This window comes from Monodelphis domestica, chromosome 2 (genome assembly GCF_027887165.1).
Source record: "Monodelphis domestica isolate mMonDom1 chromosome 2, mMonDom1.pri, whole genome shotgun sequence".
NCBI classification, from domain to species: Eukaryota; Metazoa; Chordata; class Mammalia; order Didelphimorphia; family Didelphidae; genus Monodelphis; species Monodelphis domestica.
Window position 1 is genome coordinate 26745041 of NC_077228.1, and position 25619 is coordinate 26770659.

At 40.7% G+C, this 25619-nt stretch overlaps 1 protein-coding gene across 4 annotated transcripts in view; it reads left to right on the forward strand.

Moving 5' to 3' along the window:
• Positions 1-25619, forward strand: part of NRDC (nardilysin convertase) — a 79563-nt gene that overhangs the window by 26172 nt on the left and 27772 nt on the right. For all 4 annotated transcript variants that reach the window (XM_001362225.4, XM_056815140.1, XM_056815141.1 and 1 more), the window contains 8 exons: positions 1346-1499; positions 3865-3938; positions 6623-6718; positions 8597-8719; positions 10287-10344; positions 16269-16342; positions 20392-20461; positions 22178-22255. In XM_001362225.4, the coding sequence (XP_001362262.3) occupies positions 1346-1499; positions 3865-3938; positions 6623-6718; positions 8597-8719; positions 10287-10344; positions 16269-16342; positions 20392-20461; positions 22178-22255 (727 nt within the window). The remainder of the gene's footprint in view (positions 1-1345; positions 1500-3864; positions 3939-6622; positions 6719-8596; positions 8720-10286; positions 10345-16268; positions 16343-20391; positions 20462-22177; positions 22256-25619) is intronic.

Genomic DNA, 25619 nt, shown 5'->3' on the forward strand with positions numbered 1-25619 from the left:
TATATAGTCTTAATAACTCTTTGGACATAATTCCAAATTGTTCTCCAAAATGGTTGGATCAGTTCACAGTTCCACCAACAGTGTATTAGGGGCCCTACTTTTCCATATTTCCTCCCAATATTTGTCATTTTCCCTTTCTATTATTTTAGCCAATCTGAGACATGTGAGATGATATCTTAGAATTATTTTAATTTGCATTTTTCTAACTAATAATGATTTTAATGTGTTTTTTCATATGACTATATATATATATATATATTTGATTTCTTCCAAAAGACGTCTATTCATATCCTTTGACCATTTATCTATTGGAGAATGGCTCATATTTCCTTGTTTCTTTCTACTTTGGCCTCCTTTCCCTCCAACTGAGCTCATTTCAGTACCAGCACTTTACCCTTGTCCTTAATCTCTCGTCTAACCCTTTTCATATTTTTCCCTTCCCCTTCCACCTATCCCTTTGTCTTCACACACTTGAAATCTGCCTTCTAACCTGATATTCCTCTTTGAGCTCCTTCAAATTCTAGGTCATTGCCTTCAGAAAACCTTCTCTTATTTAGTTCTGATCACTCTATGTCCACTTCACAGTCTTTTATTAAATTTTTACTGCTGTGTATTATCTTTCATATTTTAGCATTTTGGATTGGTTCCTACATTCTATGTATATGTATGTACCTTGTGCCCCTCAGTTCAACTAGAAGAAACTCACTGATGGCAGAAATGTTAGCTTCTTCTATATTTCTCCCCAACTCCCCCAACTATGAGCTAGATTTATCTGCATTTAGGATTGGAGTGAAAGAATCTTCCAGGCCTGCTTAAATTGTAATGGGACTCACATGAAGTCTGAATGGCAGTCTATTCAGTATTGTGTAATAGTTAAATTTTAGTTGTTTGCTTTCCTGAATTACTCATATCTTATGTCTTAGATGACACATCACTGTGGAACTTAATATTTATTTGTATTATAAAAATGTGTAGCCTGAGATATTATAAATAGCATTTTAAGTCCAATAGTGTCAACGAGGAGTATTGCAGATGCTCTAGGACAATAGTGTGCGGATTCCTTAGGAGAATCCTTTCATGGCCCATGCTTCTGGAATCCTTCCTTGTGGGTTTAGACAAAATCCATCCCTGTGTTCTTCCTATTTCTTTGATAGGTAAGACAATGTAGTCTGTACATTTGGAAACTGCACAGAGAGAATTGATTTTTCTGCTATGTGGTTTGGGTAAAAATGTTGTAGATTTTTTTTTTTAGCTGAAAATTATCTTAATATGATCTCTTAACTTTGTGTCTTAAGTTATCACTCTTGGTGGCATCCTCTGAAACTAATTTTGTTTCTTTCCCTAGTGGTTTTCATGGGCAGCCTGAAGTATCCAGATGAGAATGGATTTGATGCTTTCCTGAAGAAGCATGGCGGGAGTGACAATGCCTCAACAGACTGTGAACGCACGGTCTTCCAGTTTGATGTCCAGAGGAAGTACTTCAAGGAGGCCCTGGATAGGTAACTAATTCAAGCCAGCAGGAGGATCTGCTGCCTTATGAAGGCAGCAGGCATGTGATGTATCAGTATGGCTAAGATGTGACCTTTGCTATGTTTTTTCCTTTGATAACCCTAAGAGTTGGCATTCTATACGTGTCCATTATCTTATTTGTTCCCTTAGGGGTTGTAAGATAACTGTATTTATGTAGAATTGTCTCAAGATCATTCACTAAATCCCTTAGGGACAGGAAGAGAGCAGAGTAAGGGAAACAGACTCATTTGTTGTCAGTATGGATTGTTTCACTGGAAAAGACTGTATTAAGATTCTTAAGCAAAAAGTATTGGGATGGCTTGCCTTGAGGGGTAATGGGTTCCTTTCCTTAGAGGCCTTCAGTCAGATGTGAGATGATTGCTCATATGATCTTGGTGGGGATTCTCGTGAGTGGACCAGATGCTGCTGACGTCCATTTCAAATCTTCAGTTCTGTGATTCTCTTAAGAAGAAATTTTTAATTTCTGTTGTCTGCACTTAGGAAAGTTTAGGGTGTTTTTGTTTTGAGGAAGATGCAATATATGGTATGCTGATAATACACAATACAGTATATAGTGTGCTGTATATAATATGTACTATACAATAATAAAATACAGTCTGTAATCCAGATAACTAATACAGTATATAGTGTGTTGATAAGTTTGACACAACTAACACGTATAAAGCAGAGCATACAGTGAAGAAATACTTCTTTTTTAGTGTTCAAGTGAGCTATTCAATCCCTTGACTTGTCTTTAGGTCAAACAGGCTGGATGGTTATTAATAATCCATGGTTCCTTTGACTCTTTCTGCTGAAAAATCAGGAATGACCACATAATCACTAAAGGCATTTTTCTGTTTTAGTAATATATGAAATACTTGTTTGAAAGAGAAATTGTCTTAGAGTTGGTTTTTCTTGTTATAATTGAATTGGTCTTATGCATTCCTTGTCACCTTCTTTTACCTACCAAAGTCACTCTCTTGCTTCCTTGGTTTGAAATAGTTGGATTCACTCATGGTACAGACTTTTTTGTTCTTAAAATGCCTTCAAATGACCAGAAGACACCTTGCTCCCATGGCTATTGTGTTCCGCCCACCCCTGCCCCATCTTCTCATTCCAGAGTGCTCTAGCAGAATGCATCAAAAGAATGGCACTGCTGGAGAGGACTTTGTTGAGGCATGCCATCTGTATGTTACCTGATCCCTGAAATAAAAGGCTCAGTGGTGATCTTATTGATAGCATTACAAGCATAACAGTGCTGCAGATATTTCTACAGATCAGCCTGGGGCTCCTTAGGAAGAGAAAGAGAAGGAGGACTCTTTCATGGAACTTATTTTGAATTCTCATTTTTTATTGCAGTACCTTTAAATTTTTACCTCCCTTTTTTTTTAACGAACTTGACAGACAGGAACAATTTTTACATATAAAGAATAGAAAGAGGATTGTATATGAAATTCACTCTTATCTGCAACTTATTTTTAAAAAAATTTATAAAATGTTGCTGAGGGACAGTATGGCATGGTTGAGGATTTTCCTGTTTTAATGGTTGGACAAAGCCTTAACTTTTTTTCCAGCATGCAGGTGCATAGTTCATATGTATCTTTAAGCAATGTTGTGAAATAAAAAAGTTGATGAGGGTTGTTCAGAAGGAATATCTCACTACTTGGTTTATTATATTCCTTGATCATCTTATAACCTGAAAATTGCTTTTTTCCCTGGCATTTGTAAAGAAATTTAACTGCCAAGGGGGTAAGAAGTTGTTGATCTTAGAGTAATGCTTTGAATAATTAAAGCATTTTATAAATTCGAGATTAAAGTCAGAGTATAAGTCCTTATTTAGGTCTTATTTGGGCATTTGAAAAGTAATATGGCTTGCTGTTATTGGAGTCAGGGAAACCTGGGCTCAAATTCCACACCTGCCAAATCCCACACCCTTCTGTTGCTCCAGGTTATAAGTTACAGAGCAGGGGCTCATGGTTATTAGCACAGAGTTTCCATGTCTGGTCCTAACCCACACATCTGATTTCAGTGAACAATGAGAGGCAAAGACACTTTTCTTAAAGGTGATTAGTGTATAAAAAACAATCCTTGTCCTTTTTCCTATATAATTGAAAAATCTGTTACCCTAAAAAGAGCCATATATCCCGAGAGCCCACCGACTTCCTGTCATTACATACTTCCTGTAGACAGAGGATAAAAGGAGCGTGCATTGAGGCTCTCCTCCTCTTTGGGCATGATATGAAGTATCAGTGGTTATGGTGATAATGTGGGGGATTTCTAATGATCATTTAATAAACCTCATAAAATATCATATTTTTATTATTTGAGATCAAATTTTAATTTTTACATTCCCAGGTGGGCTCAGTTCTTCATTCATCCCCTGATGATTAGAGATGCCATTGACCGGGAAGTGGAGGCTGTTGATAGTGGTAAGTGATGCATGTGATATCTCTTCAGAAAAATGGATTCTGAGACTCAGCTCTCTATATGCTCAGCCTTCACTGAGCTTGCCTTATAATTGATAATTGATGTGGGGTAGAGAACGGATCTTGGAGTTAGGAGGATCTGAGTTCAGGTCCTGCCTTTGACCCACACTGGCTATCTGACTCTTCAGGGTCTCAGGTGGCTTGTTCTATGTAGGTATAGAGAGTTGGCTCCTCCAGGAGTCCCCTGTGCCCATATCCACATCAGTCAGGCTGCTTAATACCATGTCTTCTTTAGCATGATGGGTCTGCTCCATTATTTATCACTGAAGTGGCAGGTTCAGAGATGGAGATCTTCCCGAGAACCTGCTCTGCTTTCTGGAAGGTGAGTCTCATTCATTTTGCTAAAGGAATTCGTGTTTTTCATTTTTGTGAAAAGCACAATGGAGCAGTGAGCAGGGCCCTGACACTTTGAGGCTTTCCTTTGGTTTCCCCTGATTTTGGAGACAGTTGTGGCTGAGTGAAAAAGCACCCTGGATTTTGAGTCAAAAGTTCAGATTCTGCCTCTGGTTCTTACTACTAGTGGCATCTTGGCATGCACTGTTCCTCGTCAGACCTCTTATTGTACCTCCTATTTTTCACAGGGTGGTTGTGAGGATCAGAGTCTATAAAGCACTATTAATAGCTGCTACTATTGGTATATTGGTATTTCCCCAAAACATGAGTTTGTTGTTTTCAAAGTTGAAAAATATGAGCCACACAATATAAGTAATTAATTCTGTTAGAGTAAGAAAAAAATCCCAGTTTAACCACTACTTTTCCTCTTGCTGTTGGTTTTTAGATGTTGTACTTGCAGAATGAAAATTGCTTGCTTGCGTATCAGAGATAGTCTTGTTGTTCAGATGTGGGAACCAGCTCAGCTCAGGCCAGAGAATAGTCAGTTTTACTGTAATGCTTGTTTGGAAAATATGATTTTTTTCCTGTGTGATTGATATATTAGGGAACAATTTAGGCATAACATGAATTTCATGTTTGCTTATGTGTGATTTCTTCTGCAACAAACACTGGGTGAAATCAGAGAACTTGTACCCAGATGAGCTGGGCTGCGTAGGAATACACGAAACATACACATACTGCTTAGACATGTACCAGTTATCCCACTTCATGAGGTGTGTTCTTCTGCAAGGTTAGGTTTGCTATTCTTTTGCTTTTGTGAACTTCTCTGTATAAAAATGTCCTTCAGGGGCTCAGACATGTCTAAGTATCTTGGTTCCCAAATGCCAAGCAGAGTATCCAAATGGAAAGCTTTAAATATTGAGGAGAAGCTTGAAATAATAAAGGTCTTTGAAAGGAATAAAAGAACTTGTACTGTCTCCTGAGGAGTAGGTATAAAGGAAGACACCTAGTAGACCATCAGAAAGACAACACCACACACAAAAGATGTTCCCCCAGCCATGGCTGGAAGTGGTGTGCCCCTCATTTTACTTTCTTCACAAGCCCTGTGATCTTTAATTGTGTAGTTTTGCAAAGCATGCTGATTTCTAGAAATGTGTATGTTATATTATAGTACTTGCTGTACTTACAAGGCCCTGTGCTATCTCCCATTGATGTAAAGACAGAATGTAAGGTCAGATGGGGAGATGTGTATGTCCTCAAAGCTTGTTCCCTCTTTGTATTTCTTTGGAGAGCAAGGGACTAGCATCGAGGTGCTTAAGCTGGAGTCTGTGAACTTGTGGTTTAAATATTTTGATAACTATTTCAATATAATGGGTTTCCTTCATGATTGTCTATATTTTATTTTAAGTATCTTTAGGGGGGACTGTGTAGATTTGTTAATTTTCTGGAGGCTTGTTTGTTTTGATGCTTTTGCTTTCCTTTGGGACATTTTAGCTTTTGACCCACTGCTGGTATTTCAGGGGTTCTTTGTGCTGTTTTACCAGATTTAGCCTTTGGTGGTTTTGGGGCTTGAGCCCTTTAGGATCTTCCTTGACTGGAAACTCCTACATAGAGGATAATAGGGTCATTGAAAGGGAAGGGAATTCTTGGAGGCCATTGAGTCCAAACCTCTCATTGTAGAGATGAGAAAACTGAGCCTGAGAGAGATGAAGTTGCTTGTTCAGGAATGGGAATGGAATTTGAACCTGGTTCATTTGATTCCAAATCCAGGGCTTCTCTTACTGTACCATGTTCTTGTTTAGATTAAATTATGTTGAGTATTCTGCATTAGGAGAACGTGTAATACATTTTAGAATGGCAATTACTAAAAGTGATTTAAAAAACTTGAGAGTGCTAAAAGGTATGAAAAATGAATGTGTAGAACATAGCCCGTATTTCCTGATGGTGTCTGGGAAAGGAAGCATCATTATGTTTAAGCACATGGCATTGCTCTCAGTACTGTGGGGGAAGGGAAAAAGGATGGGGGTGGGTGGACTTCACTGTAGGGAGAAGATTGCTGAAGGGTGTTGCCATCTAATGAGGGGTGTACTCAATACTAAAAGATCTTTTTAAGTCCTGAGCATAGAGTGCATGAAACAGAATTATTCTCTGCTTGATCACTTTTGTCTGGGTAACTTTCCAAATGCCAAGATCTGCCTCTATTAAGATTACTTATGAGTGTTTTCCTCCTGGGCTGGTGGGAAGGCTCACTGGTTATGCTCTTTTCTTAAGGCATCCCTCTTTACAATTGACAGAATATCAACTTGCCAGACCTTCAGATGCAAACAGAAAGGAAATGCTATTTGGAAGTCTTGCCAGACCTGGGCATCCTATGGGGAAATTCTTTTGGGGTAAGTTGGGTTCTAAATGCAGCTTGTTTTATTTCAGAACTTCTCATGAAGATTGAGTCCTTTAGGAGGAGGCTTTTGAAACACTAGGCTACCATATGATTCAGCGCCTCTTCCAGTATGGTTTGCTTGCTCTTCATGGCAGGCCCAAGAGATAGCCTAGTAATATAGTGTTTCTATTTAGTTCCTACTTGGAAACACTGATAACTTGAGGGGGAACTAGTGAGAATTGGCCTACAAGGAGACAGAGCATATACCTGATTATTTGGGTTCAACTTTTATTCTGATGGAGCTCATTGGATGAAGGGCTTCCAGTTGAAGGACCTGCATTGAAGGTTACTGTGTGTGTGGTGTCAACTTTGCTGACTGTGTCCCTTTCCTTTCCTTTCCTTTCCTTTCCTTTCCTTTCCTTTCCTTTCCTTTCCTTTCCTTTCCTTTCCTTTCCTTTCCTTTCCTTTCCTTTCCTTTCCTTTCCTTTCCTTTCCTTTCCTTTCCTTTCCTTTCCTTTCCTTTCCTTTCCCCTTTCCCCTTTCCCCTTTCCCCTTTCCCCTTTCCCCTTTCCCCTTTCCCCTTTCCCCTTTCCCCTTTCCCCTTTCCCCTTTCCCCTTTCCCCTTTCCCCTTTCCCCTTTCCCCTTTCCCCTTTCCCCTTTCCCCTTTCCCCTTTCCCCTTTCCCCTTTCCCCTTTCCCCTTTCCCCTTTCCCCTTTCCCCTTTCCCCTTGCCCCTTGCCCCTTGCCCCTTGCCCCTTGCCCCTTGCCCCTTGCCCCTTGCCCCTTGCCCCTTGCCCCTTGCCCCTTGCCCCTTGCCCCTTGCCCCTTTCTCTTCTTTTCTGTTCTTTGTCCTGTTGATAAGCAAAATAATACCTTTTATATTCCAGAAGTAGCTTGTGTCTGGGGCCACCTTTAAGTGCTTCAGAACCTGTGCCCTGGGGGCAGCAGCTAGGAGTAGAAGAGAGTGCTGGGCATTGCCTTTTTGACCTGCCTGTGGGTGCTGTTGGTCTAAGTACTTAAAGGAAGCTCTGCCATATCTGATCTGTACTCAGGGAGTGACCTGCCTTTGGTGGTGAGACACCAAAGGAAACCAAAAAACCAAACCCAAACCAAAAAAACCAGATAGCCCAAACCAAACACCCTGCTAGGTAAATTTAATTGAAATCTTTTCTTATGTCAAATTGCCCACCCCCTCTCCCCCCAACTTGGTCTGATATCAGTTATGTTTATAAGTCGTTTAACTTGTTTGTCAGATAGATGTGACCAAAGATAAAGGCAATAGGAAGAAGCATGGACTTAATTCCTTTTTAATAAAGCGTGTTCTGCTGGGCGCTCTACTGAGTTCAGGCTGACCCTGATTTCCTCTCTTCTTCTTGGAGCTTTTCCACTTCGTCTTGGGAACTGTCAGCTCACTCTGTTGGCAGATCTGTGGAGAACTCAGGGTCACCTGAGGGCATCTCAGAGAGAGCCTTTGGGGAGGAATCTTCTCTGTAGGATGTCTCATGGCCTAGGGTGGGTGTAGTTCTGTCTCATTGAGAGGGATTTAGTTATTTGAGGGCCAAAAGGACCTTTCCAGTTATACTTGTAACATGGTGTCATGCAGTTTTACCTGGGTTTTAGATGCCCCATCAAAACTTGATTGGGTTTACAGGCAGGCCATTTGGATGTGAATTTGCTATAGGGCAACAGAAAACATTGCAGCTTAGGTTCTTGATTATGCTGTTGGCAGAAATGAATAGCTCTGAATATTTGATTTCCCAGTTCCTTTATTAGACTGCTTAAATGCAGCACAGTTATTGGAGTAGGATATTTCTTTGGGTTCATGAACAATTAGAACATTAGGTTGCAGTTAGTATCTTTGTTCCTGAATCTATTCTTTTGTTTTTCCCAGGTAATGCAGAGACCCTCAAACATGAACCGAAAAGGAATAATATTGACACCCACGGCAGACTTCGAGAATTCTGGCTGCATTATTACTCTGCGCATTACATGACCTTAGTAGTGCAGTCAAAAGGTAGGAAGATGCCAGCTTTGCTGGCTTCAGGGTGAATTGCAAGAGGGCAGTGGGAAGGTGGTGGCCATCTGACTGACTTGGGGCAGCTTCACGAGCATAACCACTAAGAAACAGTCCACAGGATCAGTCCATCTCTCTCCCTGCATTGAAGATGTGTCTTTCCTGTTAGACTGGATATTGGTGAAATAGGGGAAATGGTATTTGCTAAGCTGCCTCCAAGCACTGTACAGGACACCTGCTTTTTAACCTGAGCCCTTGACTGAGCCTGTGTGACTGTGACCATCTGATGTCTCTGAGGAGTGGACTGGCAGAGTTATTGCCAACTATATTGCCAACGTGATTGGAATCAGCATTCCCTCAGAATAGCAGACTGTCTCATGCCCTCCCCAAATCTCCATGACGTTTCAGCCCTTGTTCTCTTGACCTCTGTGATGACTTTATTTAACTCCAGTTGCATTTTGCCATTCAGCTCTCATCTTTTCTGGCTTAATATGCCCAAGCTCAGTTACAGAGTTGTTTTTTGGGTTTTGGTCCAGTGCTAGTAAAGGGAAGCTGCGGCCATGGTTTCATGTCCATCTCTTGTCTCTAATGTGTGTAGAAGGTGAGTAGCTATTCTTCCTGGAACTAACAAGAATGAACTAGGTAAAAGGGACAGCATGAAGATGCTTTGGATATTATGAATTAATGTGGAACAAATGGAGTCATTCAGTGCCGAGCCATTTAGGAGGAAAAGAAAGGGTGAAATGGGGTCAGGTAGGGACAGCTTTCTCTTTTGGACCAACTTTGGCAGATGAAGTGTTTTGAATCACAGAATTTTAGAGCTAGTACGAATCTTCAGAAAGCATTCTCTAGTCTAATCTTCTCATTTTATAATGGAGGAAATTGGCCTCTGGAGAGGTTGTGGCTTTTCTGTGGTCAGTGCCTATCCTTCTGAGCCCCAGGCCAGAGGAAAAAACTTGATCCCTCCTGAACCACTAGGCTCTCCTCCCCTCCCTTTCTACTGGGATTGCCATGGTTAGGTTTCCTGTTGGCCATTAAGGCTTGTTTGGTATGAAATTGGCCATCTCTTAGGATGTAGATATTTATTCTCTCTGACATTCTCTTGAAAAAAAAAAGGAGCTCTTTGTTGATTTCTGGCAGAATGTATTTTCCCCTTGGTCTTCCTTCAACCAAGCCAGACTTTTTAGAGCAAGGTTTTCCAGTTTGTTCAGCTGGGCCAGTTCTGCCAGAGTCAGAAGGCTTATTGTTCAGGACTATGTAGAATGTGCATCTCATCAGACTTTAGAGGTGAAGTTGGATCAGCACCCAGATGATATTTGAGGGCTTGCACTCCCTTCCTTACCTCCCCATTCCAGTTGGCAGCCACTCATTTTATGGAGAAAGCAGGAAGTGGATACCTAGAGAGGTTGCCACTTGTCCAGGATCCCTTAACAAGTTGGTAGGAAAGCTGAGACTTAAGCCCAAGTTCTTTGACTCCAAATCCATGTTCCCTCCATTATGCCTCCACAAATAATCTGTTGCCTTGAATAAATAAGATTGTATTTTAAGTCCCTTTTCTTCCTTCCAGAAACGCTTGATACCTTGGAAAAGTGGGTAACGGAAATCTTCTCCAACATCCCAAACAAGTAAGAGGTTTCTTTTGCTATTTAGAACTGACAAATCATTTAGTCCAACCCCTGTCTCCCTCATTTCTTAGGAGGAAGCCAGGACTCAGGCTTAATAAACTGCTTAGGATCTTTTCTCTGAGGCCAAGTCCTTTTTCAGGGGTGAAAGTTATAGAAGGATTTTTGCAAATTGGAAATCATTACTGCTTATTCATAAAAAAAAAGGTCTCTGTTTTTGAAGTGTTTATTTCTGTTTTCACCATGAGACATTTGACAAAAACAAGAGATAACTGAGGAACAGCTTGCTTGCTTTTCTGATATCCATATGTCAAGAATATTCAAAGAAGGCCCATTGCATTCTGGGGTACCTTTGTGGAGGATTGATGGGAGAGCAAAGCCAAGCATTACTCAGGATGGGTTGCAACACTTGCAAGGAGTACCCAGCTGGAGAACCCAGAGCCCCTAAAGTTCAGAGTTCTTTCTATTGCTGGAAAAGAATGGCTGCTCACATGGAGATTATTTGGCTATGTGGGTGTTTGTCTTGGCCTGGGGACTAAATAGTAACTCCTGTACAGCATGTATCCAGTAATAAGCAAGTTACCAAATGGGTGTGTGTGTGTGTGTGTGTGTGTGTGTGTACGTGCGCACACACGCGCACGTGCGACACATACACACAGGCATTCGCAGCTTACAAGTGGGTTGGTTGTCTTCCTATTTTGTTTTTAGACAGTTATTGACTTGACACTAAGACTAATATGAAAGCAATATTTGCAAATAGTGCTATAGAACCGTAACACTATAATATTGTTATACATTGAGCTGTTTTGGGGATTCCATTGTGGCATTCCAGAATCTCTCAGCAGATACAGTTCTTCCAGTTAGCACTCATCCTTCAGGAGTTGGGAGTGGGGATTTTAGCAGCTCCCGATTGCAGTTTGGTGGGTGTGACTTACACAGTGAAGGTTGGGGGCCCCACAAAGGAAGTTGAGACCCTGATCACCTCCCATCTGTACTTTTCTAAACTTTTAATATTTTCTCCTCTTTCCAATCTATTTTCCACACAGCTAGCTATCTAATTGGTATTCTTATCTACTTATCTGCCTGTCTGTCTATATCTATCTCTATTTTTTAACCCATACTTTCTGTCTTAGAATCAATATTAGTTCCAAGGCAGAGGAGCCGTAAGGGCTAGGCCATGGAGGTTAAATGACTTGCCGCTCAGGGTCACACAGCGAGGAAGTATCTGAGGCCAGAGTTGAACCCAGCCAGGTCTTCCCAACTCCAGGTCTGGTGTTCTATCTAGCAGACCCCCAAATTGATATTCTTTAAGTGAAGGCATGACCATGTCATTCTCCTGCTCAAGAAGCTCCAGTGTCTCCCTCTTGCTTATAGTACAAAAAATAAACTTCTGGCTCCTCCTACCTTTCTAGGCTTATTATCATTGAAGCAAAGAACAGTATAGAGTGTCTTGGTATTACATAAGACTCCCCTTCCTGCCTTCTTTACTGTAGCCAAATTTTGGTCCCTTGATTTTCTCAGAACACAATATCCCATCGTTTTCCTCTGTGGCCTGGAGTTCTCTGCCTCTGAGAACCTCTGGCTCCTTTTAAGACCCAGACAGTGACTGCCCTAGAGTCCCTTCCTGATTCTTTTGTCTTTCCAGACCTTTTGTTCATATTTTATATATATACTGATCTGTGAACATGTTGGGTCCCTATAGGAGGCAGGGACCACTTTACTTTAGCATTTGTAGCCCTAGCATCTTGCACAGTGTCTGGTAGTATTAGTAGGTGCTTAATATATGTTTGTTTATTGATTGAAGTCATGGGGAGCAGGTTCCTAGCAGCCTTTGTCCACATCCTGGGCTGTAGCCTAGTGTCAGGTATGACATGGATCTGGGTAAAGGTCAGGGGTAGAGACTTGACGTTTCCATGTGTGTGACTGCTGAGACGTCAAGCTGAGAATACTGAGGATGGTTTCCCATCAGCATTCATTTCTATGATTTTGAAGAAGCCTGGGGAAGCTCTACCGCCAGCCATAGCTTTTAGTGTGTGTATTTGCAGGATTGTTGGTTCAGGCAGTTAGAAAAGGATTAATTTTATGTCCTGATCAGAGAGAGATCATGGTTCAGAGACACATGCCCAGAAGAGAGGCTCCTCCTGGAATGGCCTGTGTAGTCTAAAGGGGAGTGCAGAGTGCATTAGTGGGACTTCAGATAACACAAAGACAGCTTTGCTTTGGGAGAGTTGGGAAGGGAAGGTGAATTTTGGGTTTGGTGGAAGAGGTCAGCTTCCTTAAGGAACTGTCATTCAAGAGCTCTGTGCCTTGGAGGAAGAATAGTGGCTCAGTGGGGGTGGGGGAGTGGGGGCAGGGGATGGAGAGAGCCCCCGGGGCCTTGAGGTAGAATATGGTCTATATCTGGACTGGTTCCTCCAGTGTGTGGAGAGAGGACGGTTTAAAGTTAGAAAGGCTGATTGGCAGCAGGTGGGGAGACCATAAACATGCAGGTCAGGTATTGCAATTGACAATCATTCAGTAAATATTAAGTTTATGGCAAAACTTTGCTATCAAAGAGCTCATGGTATAGTGGTAGAGACCATTTGTCAACAGCTACATACAGGATACATTTGAGATAATCACCAGAGGGAAGACATTAGAGTTGAGAGAGAAAGGGAAAGACTTCCTGTAGGGCTAGGCAATAGAGTCTTGAAAAAGGCCTGTATGGTACTATTGTGCACAGAGTGCTGGAACTGAAGTCGAGAAGGTGTTCAGCTATTTCAGTCCTGTGCAACTCTTCATGACCCTATTACGGGTTTTCTTGGCAGAGATACTTGAATGGTTTGCCATTTCCTTCTCCAGGTCATGTTACAGATGTGGAAACTAAGGCCAACAGGGTGAAGTGACTTGCCCAGGGTCAGACAACATGTGTCTGAAGTTAAATTTGAACTCAGGAAGATGACACTTCCTGACTCCAGTCCCAGAACTCTACTCATTGTATCACCTAGCTGCTCAGAGTCCGGAAGATCTAATTTCAAATGTGGCCTCAGACACTTCTTAGCTGTGGGACCTTGGGCAAGTCACTTAAAACTGACTGTCTCAGTTTCTTCAGTTGTAAAATGGAGATAATAGTAGCATCTACTTCCCAGGGTACTTGTAAAAATAAAAGATAATATTTGTAAAATTAGCACAGTCCCTGGCATATAGTAGGCACTTAATAAATGTTTGTTCTCCACCTCCTTCCTTGAAAAGCTTTGAGTAGAGGAGGTGTCTGGTAAAGGCAGATAGGCTGGCAGTTTCTATACAATGCATTGAAGAAGGGAGTATAGAGGGAAGAAGACAATGAACAAAGTTATGGTAATGATTAGTTAAGGAGAATAAAAAGGAGAATGTAGAGGCCAGAGACATTTTGGAGATGATGATTTCTCTCCTTCCAAATCAAACCCTATTTTTTTTTTCAAAAGGAATTTTTAGAATGTTTTTGGAGTGTGGATTCCAATAAATAAAAAATACCCCCAAGTTAATATACTTGTGAAGGGAGATTCTGGGAAATAAGAGAAATCCTTTTTCTCTAGTGGGTAAACAGTAAACTTTTTCTTGTGTTGAAAATCTAATGTACTAGTCTTTCAAATTATGAGAAGAAAATGACCCCAAGGATTGCCTGTCAGATTGATTTAGAATAATGTGACTTACTAGTTGTACCTTAATTCAGATTGCCACTGATTGTTAGTAACATCTTTGGGAAACTGAGGTATTGCAAAAAATTTCTAATTTCATCCATTTCTTTTGGTATTCCCTCCCCCAGTTAAGATCTGGGCTCCTCGAACTTTAGAGGAGGCATCCTCAAATTGTAGTTTAAAAAAAATTCTTGCCCTGGTGATCGTGGTTCTCCTGATGATGAATCTTGTCACATTGGACTGGTAGACAGGACATCACTAGGCTCTTACTTCAAGCCCTTGAAGGTTGGTGGGGTCTGCCTGGGTATGCTCTCTAAGAGCCTCTAGGGTACCTCTTCTGGTGAGGCATGGTTTGAGATGCCCCAAGGAGATGTCTTGGAAAAATGGCGAAAGCTATGCTAAACTGACTTCCACTTCGTTAGAAACCTTGTGAGGATGTGAGAAATCACATATAGGAAAATACTGAGGTGAGATTGCGTTCCCCAAGCAAAGGCAGATTTTTTGGTGCTCCTGGTCAGTTCTGCTAGGATTCTGCAAAGTGGCTCCTAAACCTTATGTTTCTAGGTACCAGGAACCTGTGAAGATCCCCATCATGAGGCACCCAGGGGTAGCCAGGGTTAACTTGGCTGCTTCATGGCTACTATTTATGATAACAGCTTATTTTTAAAAAAATTTCTTTTTAAACCCTTACCTTCTGCCTTGGAATCAATACTGTGTAAGAGTGGTAAGGGCTACGCAATGGGGGTCAAGTAAGTTGCCCAGGGTCACACAGCTAGGAAGTGTTTGAGGCTAGATTTGAACCTAGGACCTCCTGTCTCTAGGCCTGGCTTTCAATACACTGATCTACCCAGCTGCCCCGTTAACAGCTTATTTTTCATGGCCCTTAAGGTTCACAAAGAACTTTTACCAACATCTCATTTGAGATGCCAACTTTTGAATTAGGTATGTTATTCCCATTTTGTAGATGAGAAAACTGAAGTTAAGAGAAAGTTATCTCCCTTCTCAGAATCTATATCAGAATGAGCTGCTGGAGGAAAGAACCATTCCATGGCATCTTTGTCCTTGCCTATAATATATAGCACAGGCCCTTACATATAGGAAAGGTTCAGAAATTTTTGTTGAAAGAAAATTTTGGGGGGCAGCTAGGTGTCTCAGTGAATGGAGGAGATCCAGGCCTGCAGATGAGAGGTGCTGGGTTTAAATCTGGCCTCATACCCTTCCTAGTTGTATGACCCTGGGCAAGTCACTTATCCCCAATTACCTAGCCTTTTGTCACTCTTCTTTTTTTGTCTTTTTTTAAAGAAAGAAAAATTTGCTACAAAGTTAGAATCACAAATCATAACCTCTACCTCTATATCATAAAATTTTATTCCAAGAGATATTTCCTGATCATTCCAGTTTTTTGGTCCCCTATCCCATTTTGGGGGCTCTAGAAGGGATTGTTAAAAATCATTTAGTTAGTGTCCCCATCTCTTTTTTTTTTTTTGGATAGATAAGGACATGTAAATCCTGTAAAGGGAGGGAATTTCCTTTGAGTCAGCATGGCAAGATAGGCGTTCTTTCTTCCTCTGTGTTACTTAGTCCATCCACTTAGAAAGTGGATGGAAGGAGATTGGGGAAAGTTTAGTCATGCAAAGAGTGTTGACTTGGAGACCCTCGGCTTATGTTGGCTCCAAAGCTTAGTTGCTCAGTGAACATGGGCAGATCATATTGAGGCTCCACTTCAGTATCTACAAGTGGGGATAATTCTTGAGTGACTTTTAAGAAGAAAGCTTTGTTGGCCTTTACGAAGAACGTGAACAGTAGCCGTTGGATGAAGAAATAGCCATTGTGAGCCTCATTGCTTCCGTATTAATTTTAAAGTGGTGTGAGGGGTTGGGCCCGGAGGTCTTGATGATAGGACTACCCAGAGTTATTTGTAAGACAGTTGATAATAGATGACATTCTTTTCACCTTTGTGTGTGTGTAGTATACAAGGTAGCCAAGGGCCAGGTAGACCTGCTTGGAAGAAATTGTGTAGAATAGGACTTCTTAATTTGTGGTCTACTAACTTAAAGCAAAATTAAATATTTTGATTTGTATTTAATGTAATAATTTTCCTTTGTGATCCTATGTATTTCATGCATTTAAAAATGTGATTCTGAGATGTCCATAGACTTTACTAGATTGACTCCCCAAGGGGATCCAGGACACAAAACAGGTTAAGAACCTTTGGTTTAGAAAGACTTTTTTTTGCCACTAAACTCAAAAGAGATTTGTTTTCTTTTTCAGTGGGTTGCCCAAGCCAAATTTTGGCCATTTAACGGATCCGTTTGACACGCCAGCGTTTAACAAACTGTACAGAGGTTTGTGAAACTCCTTTAGCATGTACTTTAAAACTTTTATAAGGTCTTTTATGGAAATGAGAATTGCATGGCATTAGAATGCAGCACTGATTGGAGGCAGCCTGCCTCTGCTAGTTGGCTGAGCAGCTCTGGGGTCCTGCTGCCACGGCAGGTGGGCGGCCCTTGTTTGCTCTTTTGTTTTCTTGTTCCCCTTCTTGACCTTACATTGTAGAGTGCCTGGCCCATAGCTAGCATTTTGCAAATATACTCTTTCTCTCTCTTTCTGTCTCTGCCTCTCTAGCTGTGTGCTGTGAAATCTGTGACTTTTGGGGCTTTGTCTGATGTGTTGAAATGAACTTTATCAATGCTAAACACAAGGAAAAAGAACTGTTTTCTTTGTTGGCTTGTTTAGATACTTAGTTGTTTTCTTGTTAGCATGGACCGTCTCAATTCCCTCTTTCCCCTTTGGAAATTGGTGCTACATGTTTCCCTTGATGTTGACTTAGTCTGCCACCAGCAGATGGTTTTGAATGGTCTGCATGTCACACGGATGAAGGAACTTGATCAGAAAAAACCCCTTCTGAATGTGAAGCACTCATTTACTCTGTTAATATGTGTGTTATGGATTGATGGTTTATTCTAGGCATCAGACAAAACCCTTACCAACAGCTCAGTAAAAGTCCCAAAATAGGTGAATTCTCCTGTCGTTTAGATGGTCTCTCTAGTTTGTTTTAGACAGAACATTCTTCCCTTCTTGACCAGCACTTGAGGATTAAAAAAGCGGAAGTGTGTGCTGTCACTTTTAGTATGATTGTTCACTGACTTTATTTGAATCTTTATAGAGTTTTCATTATATTGTTACAGTTATGCATAATGTTCTTTTATTTCTATTTTTTCATTATGCCTCAGTTCAGACAAGTCTTTCTCATGTTTCTCTGAATTCTTCATATTCACATTTCACTACATTCAAATATAAAATAATTTGCTTAGCCATAGCTCTTCCTCCTCCTCTGAATATTTATATAAACAAAACTTTTTAAAATTTAGAATGATATAGATATTTTCACATTTGATCTTTACAACTTTGGGAGATAGGTACTTTATTATCCCCTTTTTATAGATGGGGAAACTGAGGCAGACTGAGGTTGAATAACTTGCTCAGGATCAGTAACTAGTGAATTTCGGAGTCTGGATTTGAATTTCAGGTCCATTACTCTGTTTCTCAGCTATTGAGTAAATTGTTTGCTTCTGACTTTTTCAAGTCAGTATGCAACTCAGGCCTTTATTTAAGGACCTGCTGTATGCCAGACACTGTGCTAAGCACAGGAAGTAGAATGATAAAAACAGAACTCCAAACTCTAGATCTGCTCTCAGTATAATGTTTCCTATTCCCAACAGCACTGCCAGGAGTATTTTGTGCAGACAGGTCTTCCTTTGCTGCTAGTAACTTCCCTGTAATATAAATCCAAGTGTGGGATTGCTGAGTCAGAAGGCACGAACAGTTCCTTGTTTAATCAGTCTTAAGAATTTTGACTCTCTTCTTGTGTAACTCCATATTATTTTCCAAAAATGCTGGCGAGTCAAGGTCTGATTCCCTCCACTGAGGGAGACCTTTGCTGTCCCATAGCTTGCCAGGATGGGAGTTATGGCCCTTTTTAATGTTGCCAATTGATTTGAGGAGAGGTGAGTTCTCAGTTTGACTATTTGCACTTCTTAGATTACTAGATTTCTTTTCTTGAAATCAGTTCCTAGCCTTTGGTCATTTACCTGTTGGAGACTCTCTCAGAAATTTGTGTCAGTTTCCTTTGCATTTTTTTTCTCTCTTGGATATCAGATTTCTAGACTTAAATAAACCCTATTTAAATTCATTGAAAATCCCTTAAATCCCTTTAGAGACAAATTGAACCTGCCCAGTTTTGACTAATCCCAAACCAAAAAATGAAAGAGAACAATTTTTTGTTATAGAATGCTGTCTTAATTCCCTTTACTATTTTAATAGAATCTACTTCATTATTCTGAAGATCTTTGGGCTATTAGTTTTGGGAACAAACTGGTAGCCACTACCCCTAACCCCAGGAAATGCAGGATTTCATGTTCAAAAAAGTACATCCTTCTCCTCCCTCATCCTTTCCCAGGCATTATGACTGGGAGCTATGGAGTTCTTTTCTTAATTTTTATATTGTGATTTTTGGGCGGGAATTTATTGTGTGTGGAATAAAATGCTCTTCTCACCTTGTGTGCCTTTACATGTGTATTTTGCGCTTCTCACCTAATATGGTCAGCAGGATTCCTCCTGCAAAAAAACCGCAGGTAATGGTGGAGTTCTTTACCAGCACCAACAGAATTCTTCCACACTTAAATTGGGTGGTTTCCCTGTGGTGTTCTGGGCCACAGAAGACCTACAAGTGGCCAGACTCCCTCGTAGAGCCTCTTTGTCCTTAGCTCAATGAGTGCTTGTATAGTGTCCCCTGACTTCTCTCCTCCCTTCCATCTTCCTGCAGGCCCCAACTGAGCCCTGTGTTCCATTGGCCTCACCTTTAAAAAAGCCACAAGGGAACATTGGGGGTGAGGGATGGCTCCTTTAGTGGAAGATTATAAATATGCTCTTCATGTCTCCCATTTCTTTCATATTCCTAGCCATTCCCCTGTCACTGGCTGTTTCTACTGTGAACATAATTTCTGCTAATCCATGTTTTCTTTGACCCCTTCACTTATCAGATTCCATGTTAATATATTCCTTGCTCACCACTACTTTTTTGACCCAGGAAAAGAAACTGTATTTTGCCAAAAGTAAAAGTGAAATATTGTTCCAGTAATGTCAAATTGAATTGTATCTAACATTTTTAGAGATAATAGATGAATTTGTTTTAACACTAAGATAAAACTTGCCATAAATTCAACACTTAAAAAAATTACATTTTAGGGGCAGTTAGGTGGCTCAGTGGAAAGAGATCCAGGCCTAGAGACAGGAGGTCCTGGGTTCAAATGCAACCTCAGATACTTTCTAGCTTTGTAACCCTGGGCAAGTCACATAACGCCAATCACCTAACCCCGAGTACTTTTCTGACTTGGAACCAGTACTTAGTATTGATTCTACGACCGAAGGGAAAGATGATTTTTTTTTTTTGGAGGGTAGAGTTTTTTTTTTTTAAATATATTTTATTTGATCATTTCCAAGCATTATTCGTTAAAGACATAGATCATTTTCTTTTCCTCCCCCCCACCCCCCATAGCCGACGCGTAAGTCCACTGGACATTAGATGTTTTCTTGATTTGAACTCATTGCTTTGTTGATAGTATTTGCATTAGAGTGTTCCTTTAGAGTCTCTCCTCTGTCATGTCCCCTCAACCTCTGTATTCAGGCAGCTGCTTTTTCTCGGTGTTTCCACTCCCATAGTTTATCCTTTGCTTATGAATGGTGTTTTTTTTTCTCCTGGATCCCTGCAAGTTGTTCAGGGACATTACACCGCCACTAATGGAGAAGTCCATTACGTTCGATTATACCACAGTGTATTAGTCTCTGTGTACAATGTTCTCCTGGTTCTGCTCCTCTCGCTCTGCATCACTTCCTGGAGGTTGTTCCAGTCTCCATGGAACTTCTCCACTTTATTATTCCTTTTAGCACAGTAGTACTCCATCACCAACATATACCACAGTTTGTTCAGCCATTCCCCAATTGATGGGCATCCCCTCGTTGGGAAAGATGATTTTTTAAAATATACTTTATTATTTTCTGTTAATTAGCATTTATTCCTCCCCCCCAAAAACCCCCCAAAACCAAACCCCCAAATCAAACCCATAATCTTGTAACAATATGCTTAATGCAAGTGATATCCACACTGGCTAACTCTAAAAATTCTGTGCTGTTCTCTTTATAATGAATTTATTACCTCTCTGTTGGGAGGTGTATAATGTTTCATCTCCAGCCTTCTGGTACATCTGTTACATTGATTAGAGTTTGTAAGTCTTTTAAAACTTGTTCATTTTTATAATGTAGTCACGCTATTAAAAAGATTCAAGGTCTTTGGAATAACATACATTTATCTTTTGAAAAATCTCTTCCCATTTAGTGGTTCCTATCAGGAAGGTGCATGCTTTGACCATCACATGGGCTCTTCCTCCCCAGCAGCAGCATTATAGGTAAGGTTGAAAATTGTGTGTGTGCTCTTCACCTCTGAGTGATGCCTGGTTGAGGGGGAGGGTTTGGAGCCTTGACCTCCTGAATGTCGTGCCAGTTCCAGGTGGGAAGATGTGAGGCCCCTTGGAGCTGTGGACCTCAGCTCTTCCCATCTGTAGCCTTTTAACCGTTTCTGTTTAAATTCATTGATGTCCTAAAGGTAGGAGAGAAATATGGTACTAGTATTATGTCAGAAGCCTTAAAATTGGCACCTGTTAAGCTCAGTGACTTAACCAGATGAGTGTACATGTGCCAGAGAACCAACCTGCAGATAGGGAAGCTCTCCACACTGTTTATTGCAGCTTCTTTCTGGGCCTATGGAGGTGAGGGAAGAGACTGAACTTCTGTGCTTGGGTAACTTAGGCTATTTGTATTGGGTGAGCATTCATGATTAGCTAGTTAATTTTGGGAGAAACACAGGAATAGCACAGTGTGAAGTTGAAGAGAGTAAGAATCTTCCATGATGTTATGCTAAACTCTAGAATCTAGTTAAATGTGCTTTCTTTTTTTTTTCTTTATCATACTCTTCTGTCTTAAGAGTATTGGTTCTGCCTGATGTCAGTTCCAAGGCAAAAAAAGAGGGCATAAAGGATAGGCAATGGGGGACTAAGTGTCTCTTAGTTAGGTGTCACACAGCTAGGAAGTGTCTGAGGCTAGATTTGAATCCAGGACCTCTTATCTCAAGGCCAGGCTCTCCATCTACTAAGCCCACCTGCCTGCCCCCAGTTAAATGTGCTTTTAAGAACTACAGAAGTCGTGTATTGGCCTTGTTTGTTTAGTACGGGCCTTTCTTATAGATACTGTCTACGTGATCTTATTTCTATTTACACTAGATGTTTTATAGTCTAGAGGTGTCAGACTCCCAGGTCACCAGCAAAACTTCCCAGTGTGGCCCCAACCAGATTAAAATGTAATTGGGAAATATAAGTAAACATGCAACACAACATAGATAATGTTAATTTGTGGCCGGCCACAACCACAATTTTGGGAGGTATTTTTTGAGGGGGAATTAAATCTTGGAGCCAATATTTTTCTGTGGTTGAGTGAAAGTCAATTGGAAAAGTTGGTGTGATGTTCAGGTGTTGCTTTACATACATACCTAGCTTTGTGGAGAATCAGACATCCGAAAACATGTAATAAACATATACGTTAGACTTTTGTGTTTCTTTCATTTTATGCTTTCTTTCACTTAGTGCTTTTGTGTTTCTTTCATTTTATTCTCATAACATCTCTTGAGTAGGTAGGGCACAATGGGGTCCTTTTTACTGGCTGAGCTGAATCTCAAGCCTTCTGAATTTCCTGATTTTTCAGGCCAGTACTTTTCATCCCAGCTCACTATATGTGACACATTTGTAGAATTTTGTAAATATTGTACAAGTGACATGCCTCCTGGAAATGTTATCTTTTAGCTTAAAGAATAATTGCCATGAACAATGTCAAATTTGGAATTTGAATGCTCTTCTCATGATTTCAGCTACAAAGTGAAGTCTTTGTATGTTGATACTACTCCTGTAAATTCATCTGGTACTGACAAAAGTGCATTTTCAATTATATTACCAAATTTGTCTTAATGTTGGAGTTAGTTTTCAGAAGTATGTGTATAGTAAATCCTTGCTTTCTGAATTGATTTACATTGTTAATCTCTATAATATGTATTGGTGGATATTTGTCTCCTTTAGGGTGAAACCACTTCATTATATCTCCTGGCTAGTGGGACACGAAGGCAAAGGCAGCATCCTTTCTTTTCTTAGGAAGAAGTGAGTACTCTGTTAACTCCCATGTCTTTTGGAATGGTTCTCGAAATAGGAGGGAGTGGGGGAGGAAGGGAAGGGAATAAGTTTTAATATAGCACCTATTCTGTGCCAGGCACTGTGCTAAGTGCTTTATAAATACCATCTATTTTAATAAAGAAATGGAAAATCATAGCCTAGGAACAGCCAGGAAGGGGCAGACCTAGCTAAGAATTAACTTTTAACATGGTAGTAAGTAAATTGGTTGTGTAATGAATAAAGATTTACCCCAAAATAAGGTTAACAAGTTACAATAAAGGCTTATAGGCTCACAGGACTTAAAGATTGGAAGGTCCTTAGAGGTCATCTAGACTAATCCATTTATTGGAGAACTGAGAGGGATTGAGCAATTTACTGTAGGTCAGAGGGGTGAGCAATGTTCGAGCTCAGCTTCAGTCTTTAGGTCCCTTGACTAATATCCAGGGCTTTGGGATGTCCCAAATGTGAAGAACAGAACAGATTCTTTGAGGTGTCCAGATGAATCTGTGTGGGCACCTTGATAAACTGCCCACTTTGGCCATTCATTCCTTGCTCTTTCTTGGGCTAAGGATTTTGTAAGTGGCACAGGCTGGACCATCTATGTCTTCTGAATCTCGAGTCCAGTGGGTTTTTTTCTTTCTTTTTTTTTTCTTCTCAATCATCTACCCATTTAGCAATAACTATTAGACAAGCACATTGCTACATCAATGAAAGGAAAATTTTATTTACCTTAGTGTTTGGACTATCTTTGTAGAACAGATCCTATTTAAGTGAATTTTGGCAAAAAATAATTTGGATTCCTTATAAATCCATTGTAATATTGTAGAATCAGAACTGAACAATTGAAATTATACCCAGTGTAAAATTACAAAACGAATCTTCAGACAGAAGGACTGGGATTATTTTTTATTTTATTTTATTTTATTTTTAAACCCTTACCTTCCATCTTGGAGTCAATACTGTGTATTGGCTCCAAGGCAGAAGAGTGGTAAGGGCTAGGCAATGGGGGTCAAGTGACTTGCCCAGGGTCACACAGCTGGGAAGTGGCTGAGGCCAGATTTGAACCTAGGACCTCCCGTCTCTAGGCCTGGCTCTCAATCCACTGAGCCACCTAGCTGCCCCCTGGGATTATTTTTTAAAAGGATACATTGAGCTCCAATAAGCTCTGACTCTGTGTACTTGATTAGTGTTAATAGAAGAAAACTGGGAAGAATCCATGGATTTCTAAAGATTTAGTCATTTATATTCATCTCCTTTCTTGGACACATTTAAATTGGTATTAAGTTGCAGAAGTATAATGGTTCATGGATTTATTTTCTTATTTTCTATTTCCATTTATTTGTTTATTTATATATTTATTTGAGTTTGGGAAATTTTATTTAATAATTAATTTGGAATATTTTTCCATAGTTACATGATTCATGTTCTTTCCCTCCCCTCCCCCCACCCCCCTCCTGTAGCTGGCGCACAATTTCTCTGGGTTTTACATGTGTCATTGATCAAGACCTATTTTCATAGTATTTATATTTGCACAGGGTGATCATTTAGAGTCTACATTCCCAGTCATATCCCCATCGACCCGTATGATCAGGCAGTTGTTTTTTCTTCTGTTTCTTTTTTTTTCCCTTTTAAACATTATTTTATTTGGTCATTTTCAAACATTATTCATTAGAAACAAAGATCATTTTCTTCCCCTCCTCCCCCCATTGGCGATGTGTGATTCCTCTGGGTATCACATGTGTCCTCGAACCAAACTCATTTCCATGTTGTTGGTATTTGCATTAGGGTATTCATTTAGATTCTCTCCTCAGTCATATCCCCTCCACCCCTGTAGTCAAACAGTTGCTTTTCCTCGGAGTTCCCACCGTTTGTCCTCTGCTTGTGGGTAGTGTTTTTTTCTCCTTGATCCCTGCAGGTTATTCAGGGACACTGCATTGACACTAATGGAGGAGTCCATTACGTTCAATTGTACCACAGTGTATCAGTCTCTGAGTACAATGTTCTCCTGGTTCTGCTCCTTTCGCTCTGCATCACTTCCTGGAGGTTGTTCCAGTCTCCATGGAATTCCTCCACTTTATTATTCCATTGAGCACAATAGTATTCCATCACCAACATATACTACAATTCGTTCAGCCATTCCCCAATTGAGGGGCATCCCCTCATTTTCCAATTTTTGGCCACCACAAAGAGCGCAGCTATGAATATTCTTATTTATTTTGACTCTGTGAAACACTGTGTGTGAAGTTTCTCAAAAACATCCCCAGATATTTTGAACTCCGCTCCAAGGTGATTAGAGGGCAGAGGGTGAAGCCCATGTCTCACAAAGGGACATGCTAATGCCAGCAGGGGTAATCTTTTTGCCTTTTTCCTCATCTCTAAAGTGGAGATAGCACAGTAAACCTTATTCAGCACCTTCAGGTATCTAGAACCTCAGCAAATCTAGCAGTTACTAACCAAGACACCTAGAAGAGGAAAAAATAAACCCTCATCGAGCTCCTGTGTTGTCAGACTTCAACTGGGTATAATGGATTTTAGTTGCAGTGTTCTGAATGTTCATAAGATGGTAGTGCTGCCTAACCCAAGAAAATGTCTGTTGGTCCTGTTGGTATGCAATGGTCCTTGATTTTGAGAGCTCATTTCATGCAGATGGGAGCAAAGATTAGTTTGGGTCATAGGAAAAGGCTGAGATGGGCCCTGATGATGAAGTGAGGGTCAAGGGCTTCAGCTCTTTGGAAGCTCTCAGAGCAGCTTACCAACCAGAATGCCAAAAGTCTCTTAGTAAAGGTCTGCTTCATAGGGAGCCTGGGCTTTAGTAATAGATGCTCCGGGAAAACAGGACTTTGCAGCTGCCTGGGAAAATCCCACAGTGTCTGCTGTCAGGGCGGAGATGCAGCATATAGAAGGATATAGGCTGGCACCATGTACATTTTGGAGCTCTTCTACAGGGTAGTTCAGGTTTATCCCCACTCAGTAAATACCAGGGCTGAGCTCAGTGTTCCCTTGCTTGCCTAGGCATTTAGGACAGGCTTGGGATTGTCCTGCTCTTTTCTATAATCTAGCACCACAAATGCTCCAAGTAAGGAACCAGAGTCATTGTTTCCATGCTAGGGAAATGCTCAGTAGATTTTTGAATTTTCAGAAGTCTGAATGAACCCCAAAGACTGGGCACTTACATGATTAGCCTTTAGCCTTCTGGAGAATTGGCTAACCCAGAGTTAGCAACACTCTAGATAACAGAAGTGTTGCTCTTCCCTGGGGAAGTGAGGATACAATGAATTATCACTCATTTGGGGGAGTAGTGCCATCTCAGTCCTCTGTCAACATTGTGTGCTCAGGCCATTCAAAGAGGACT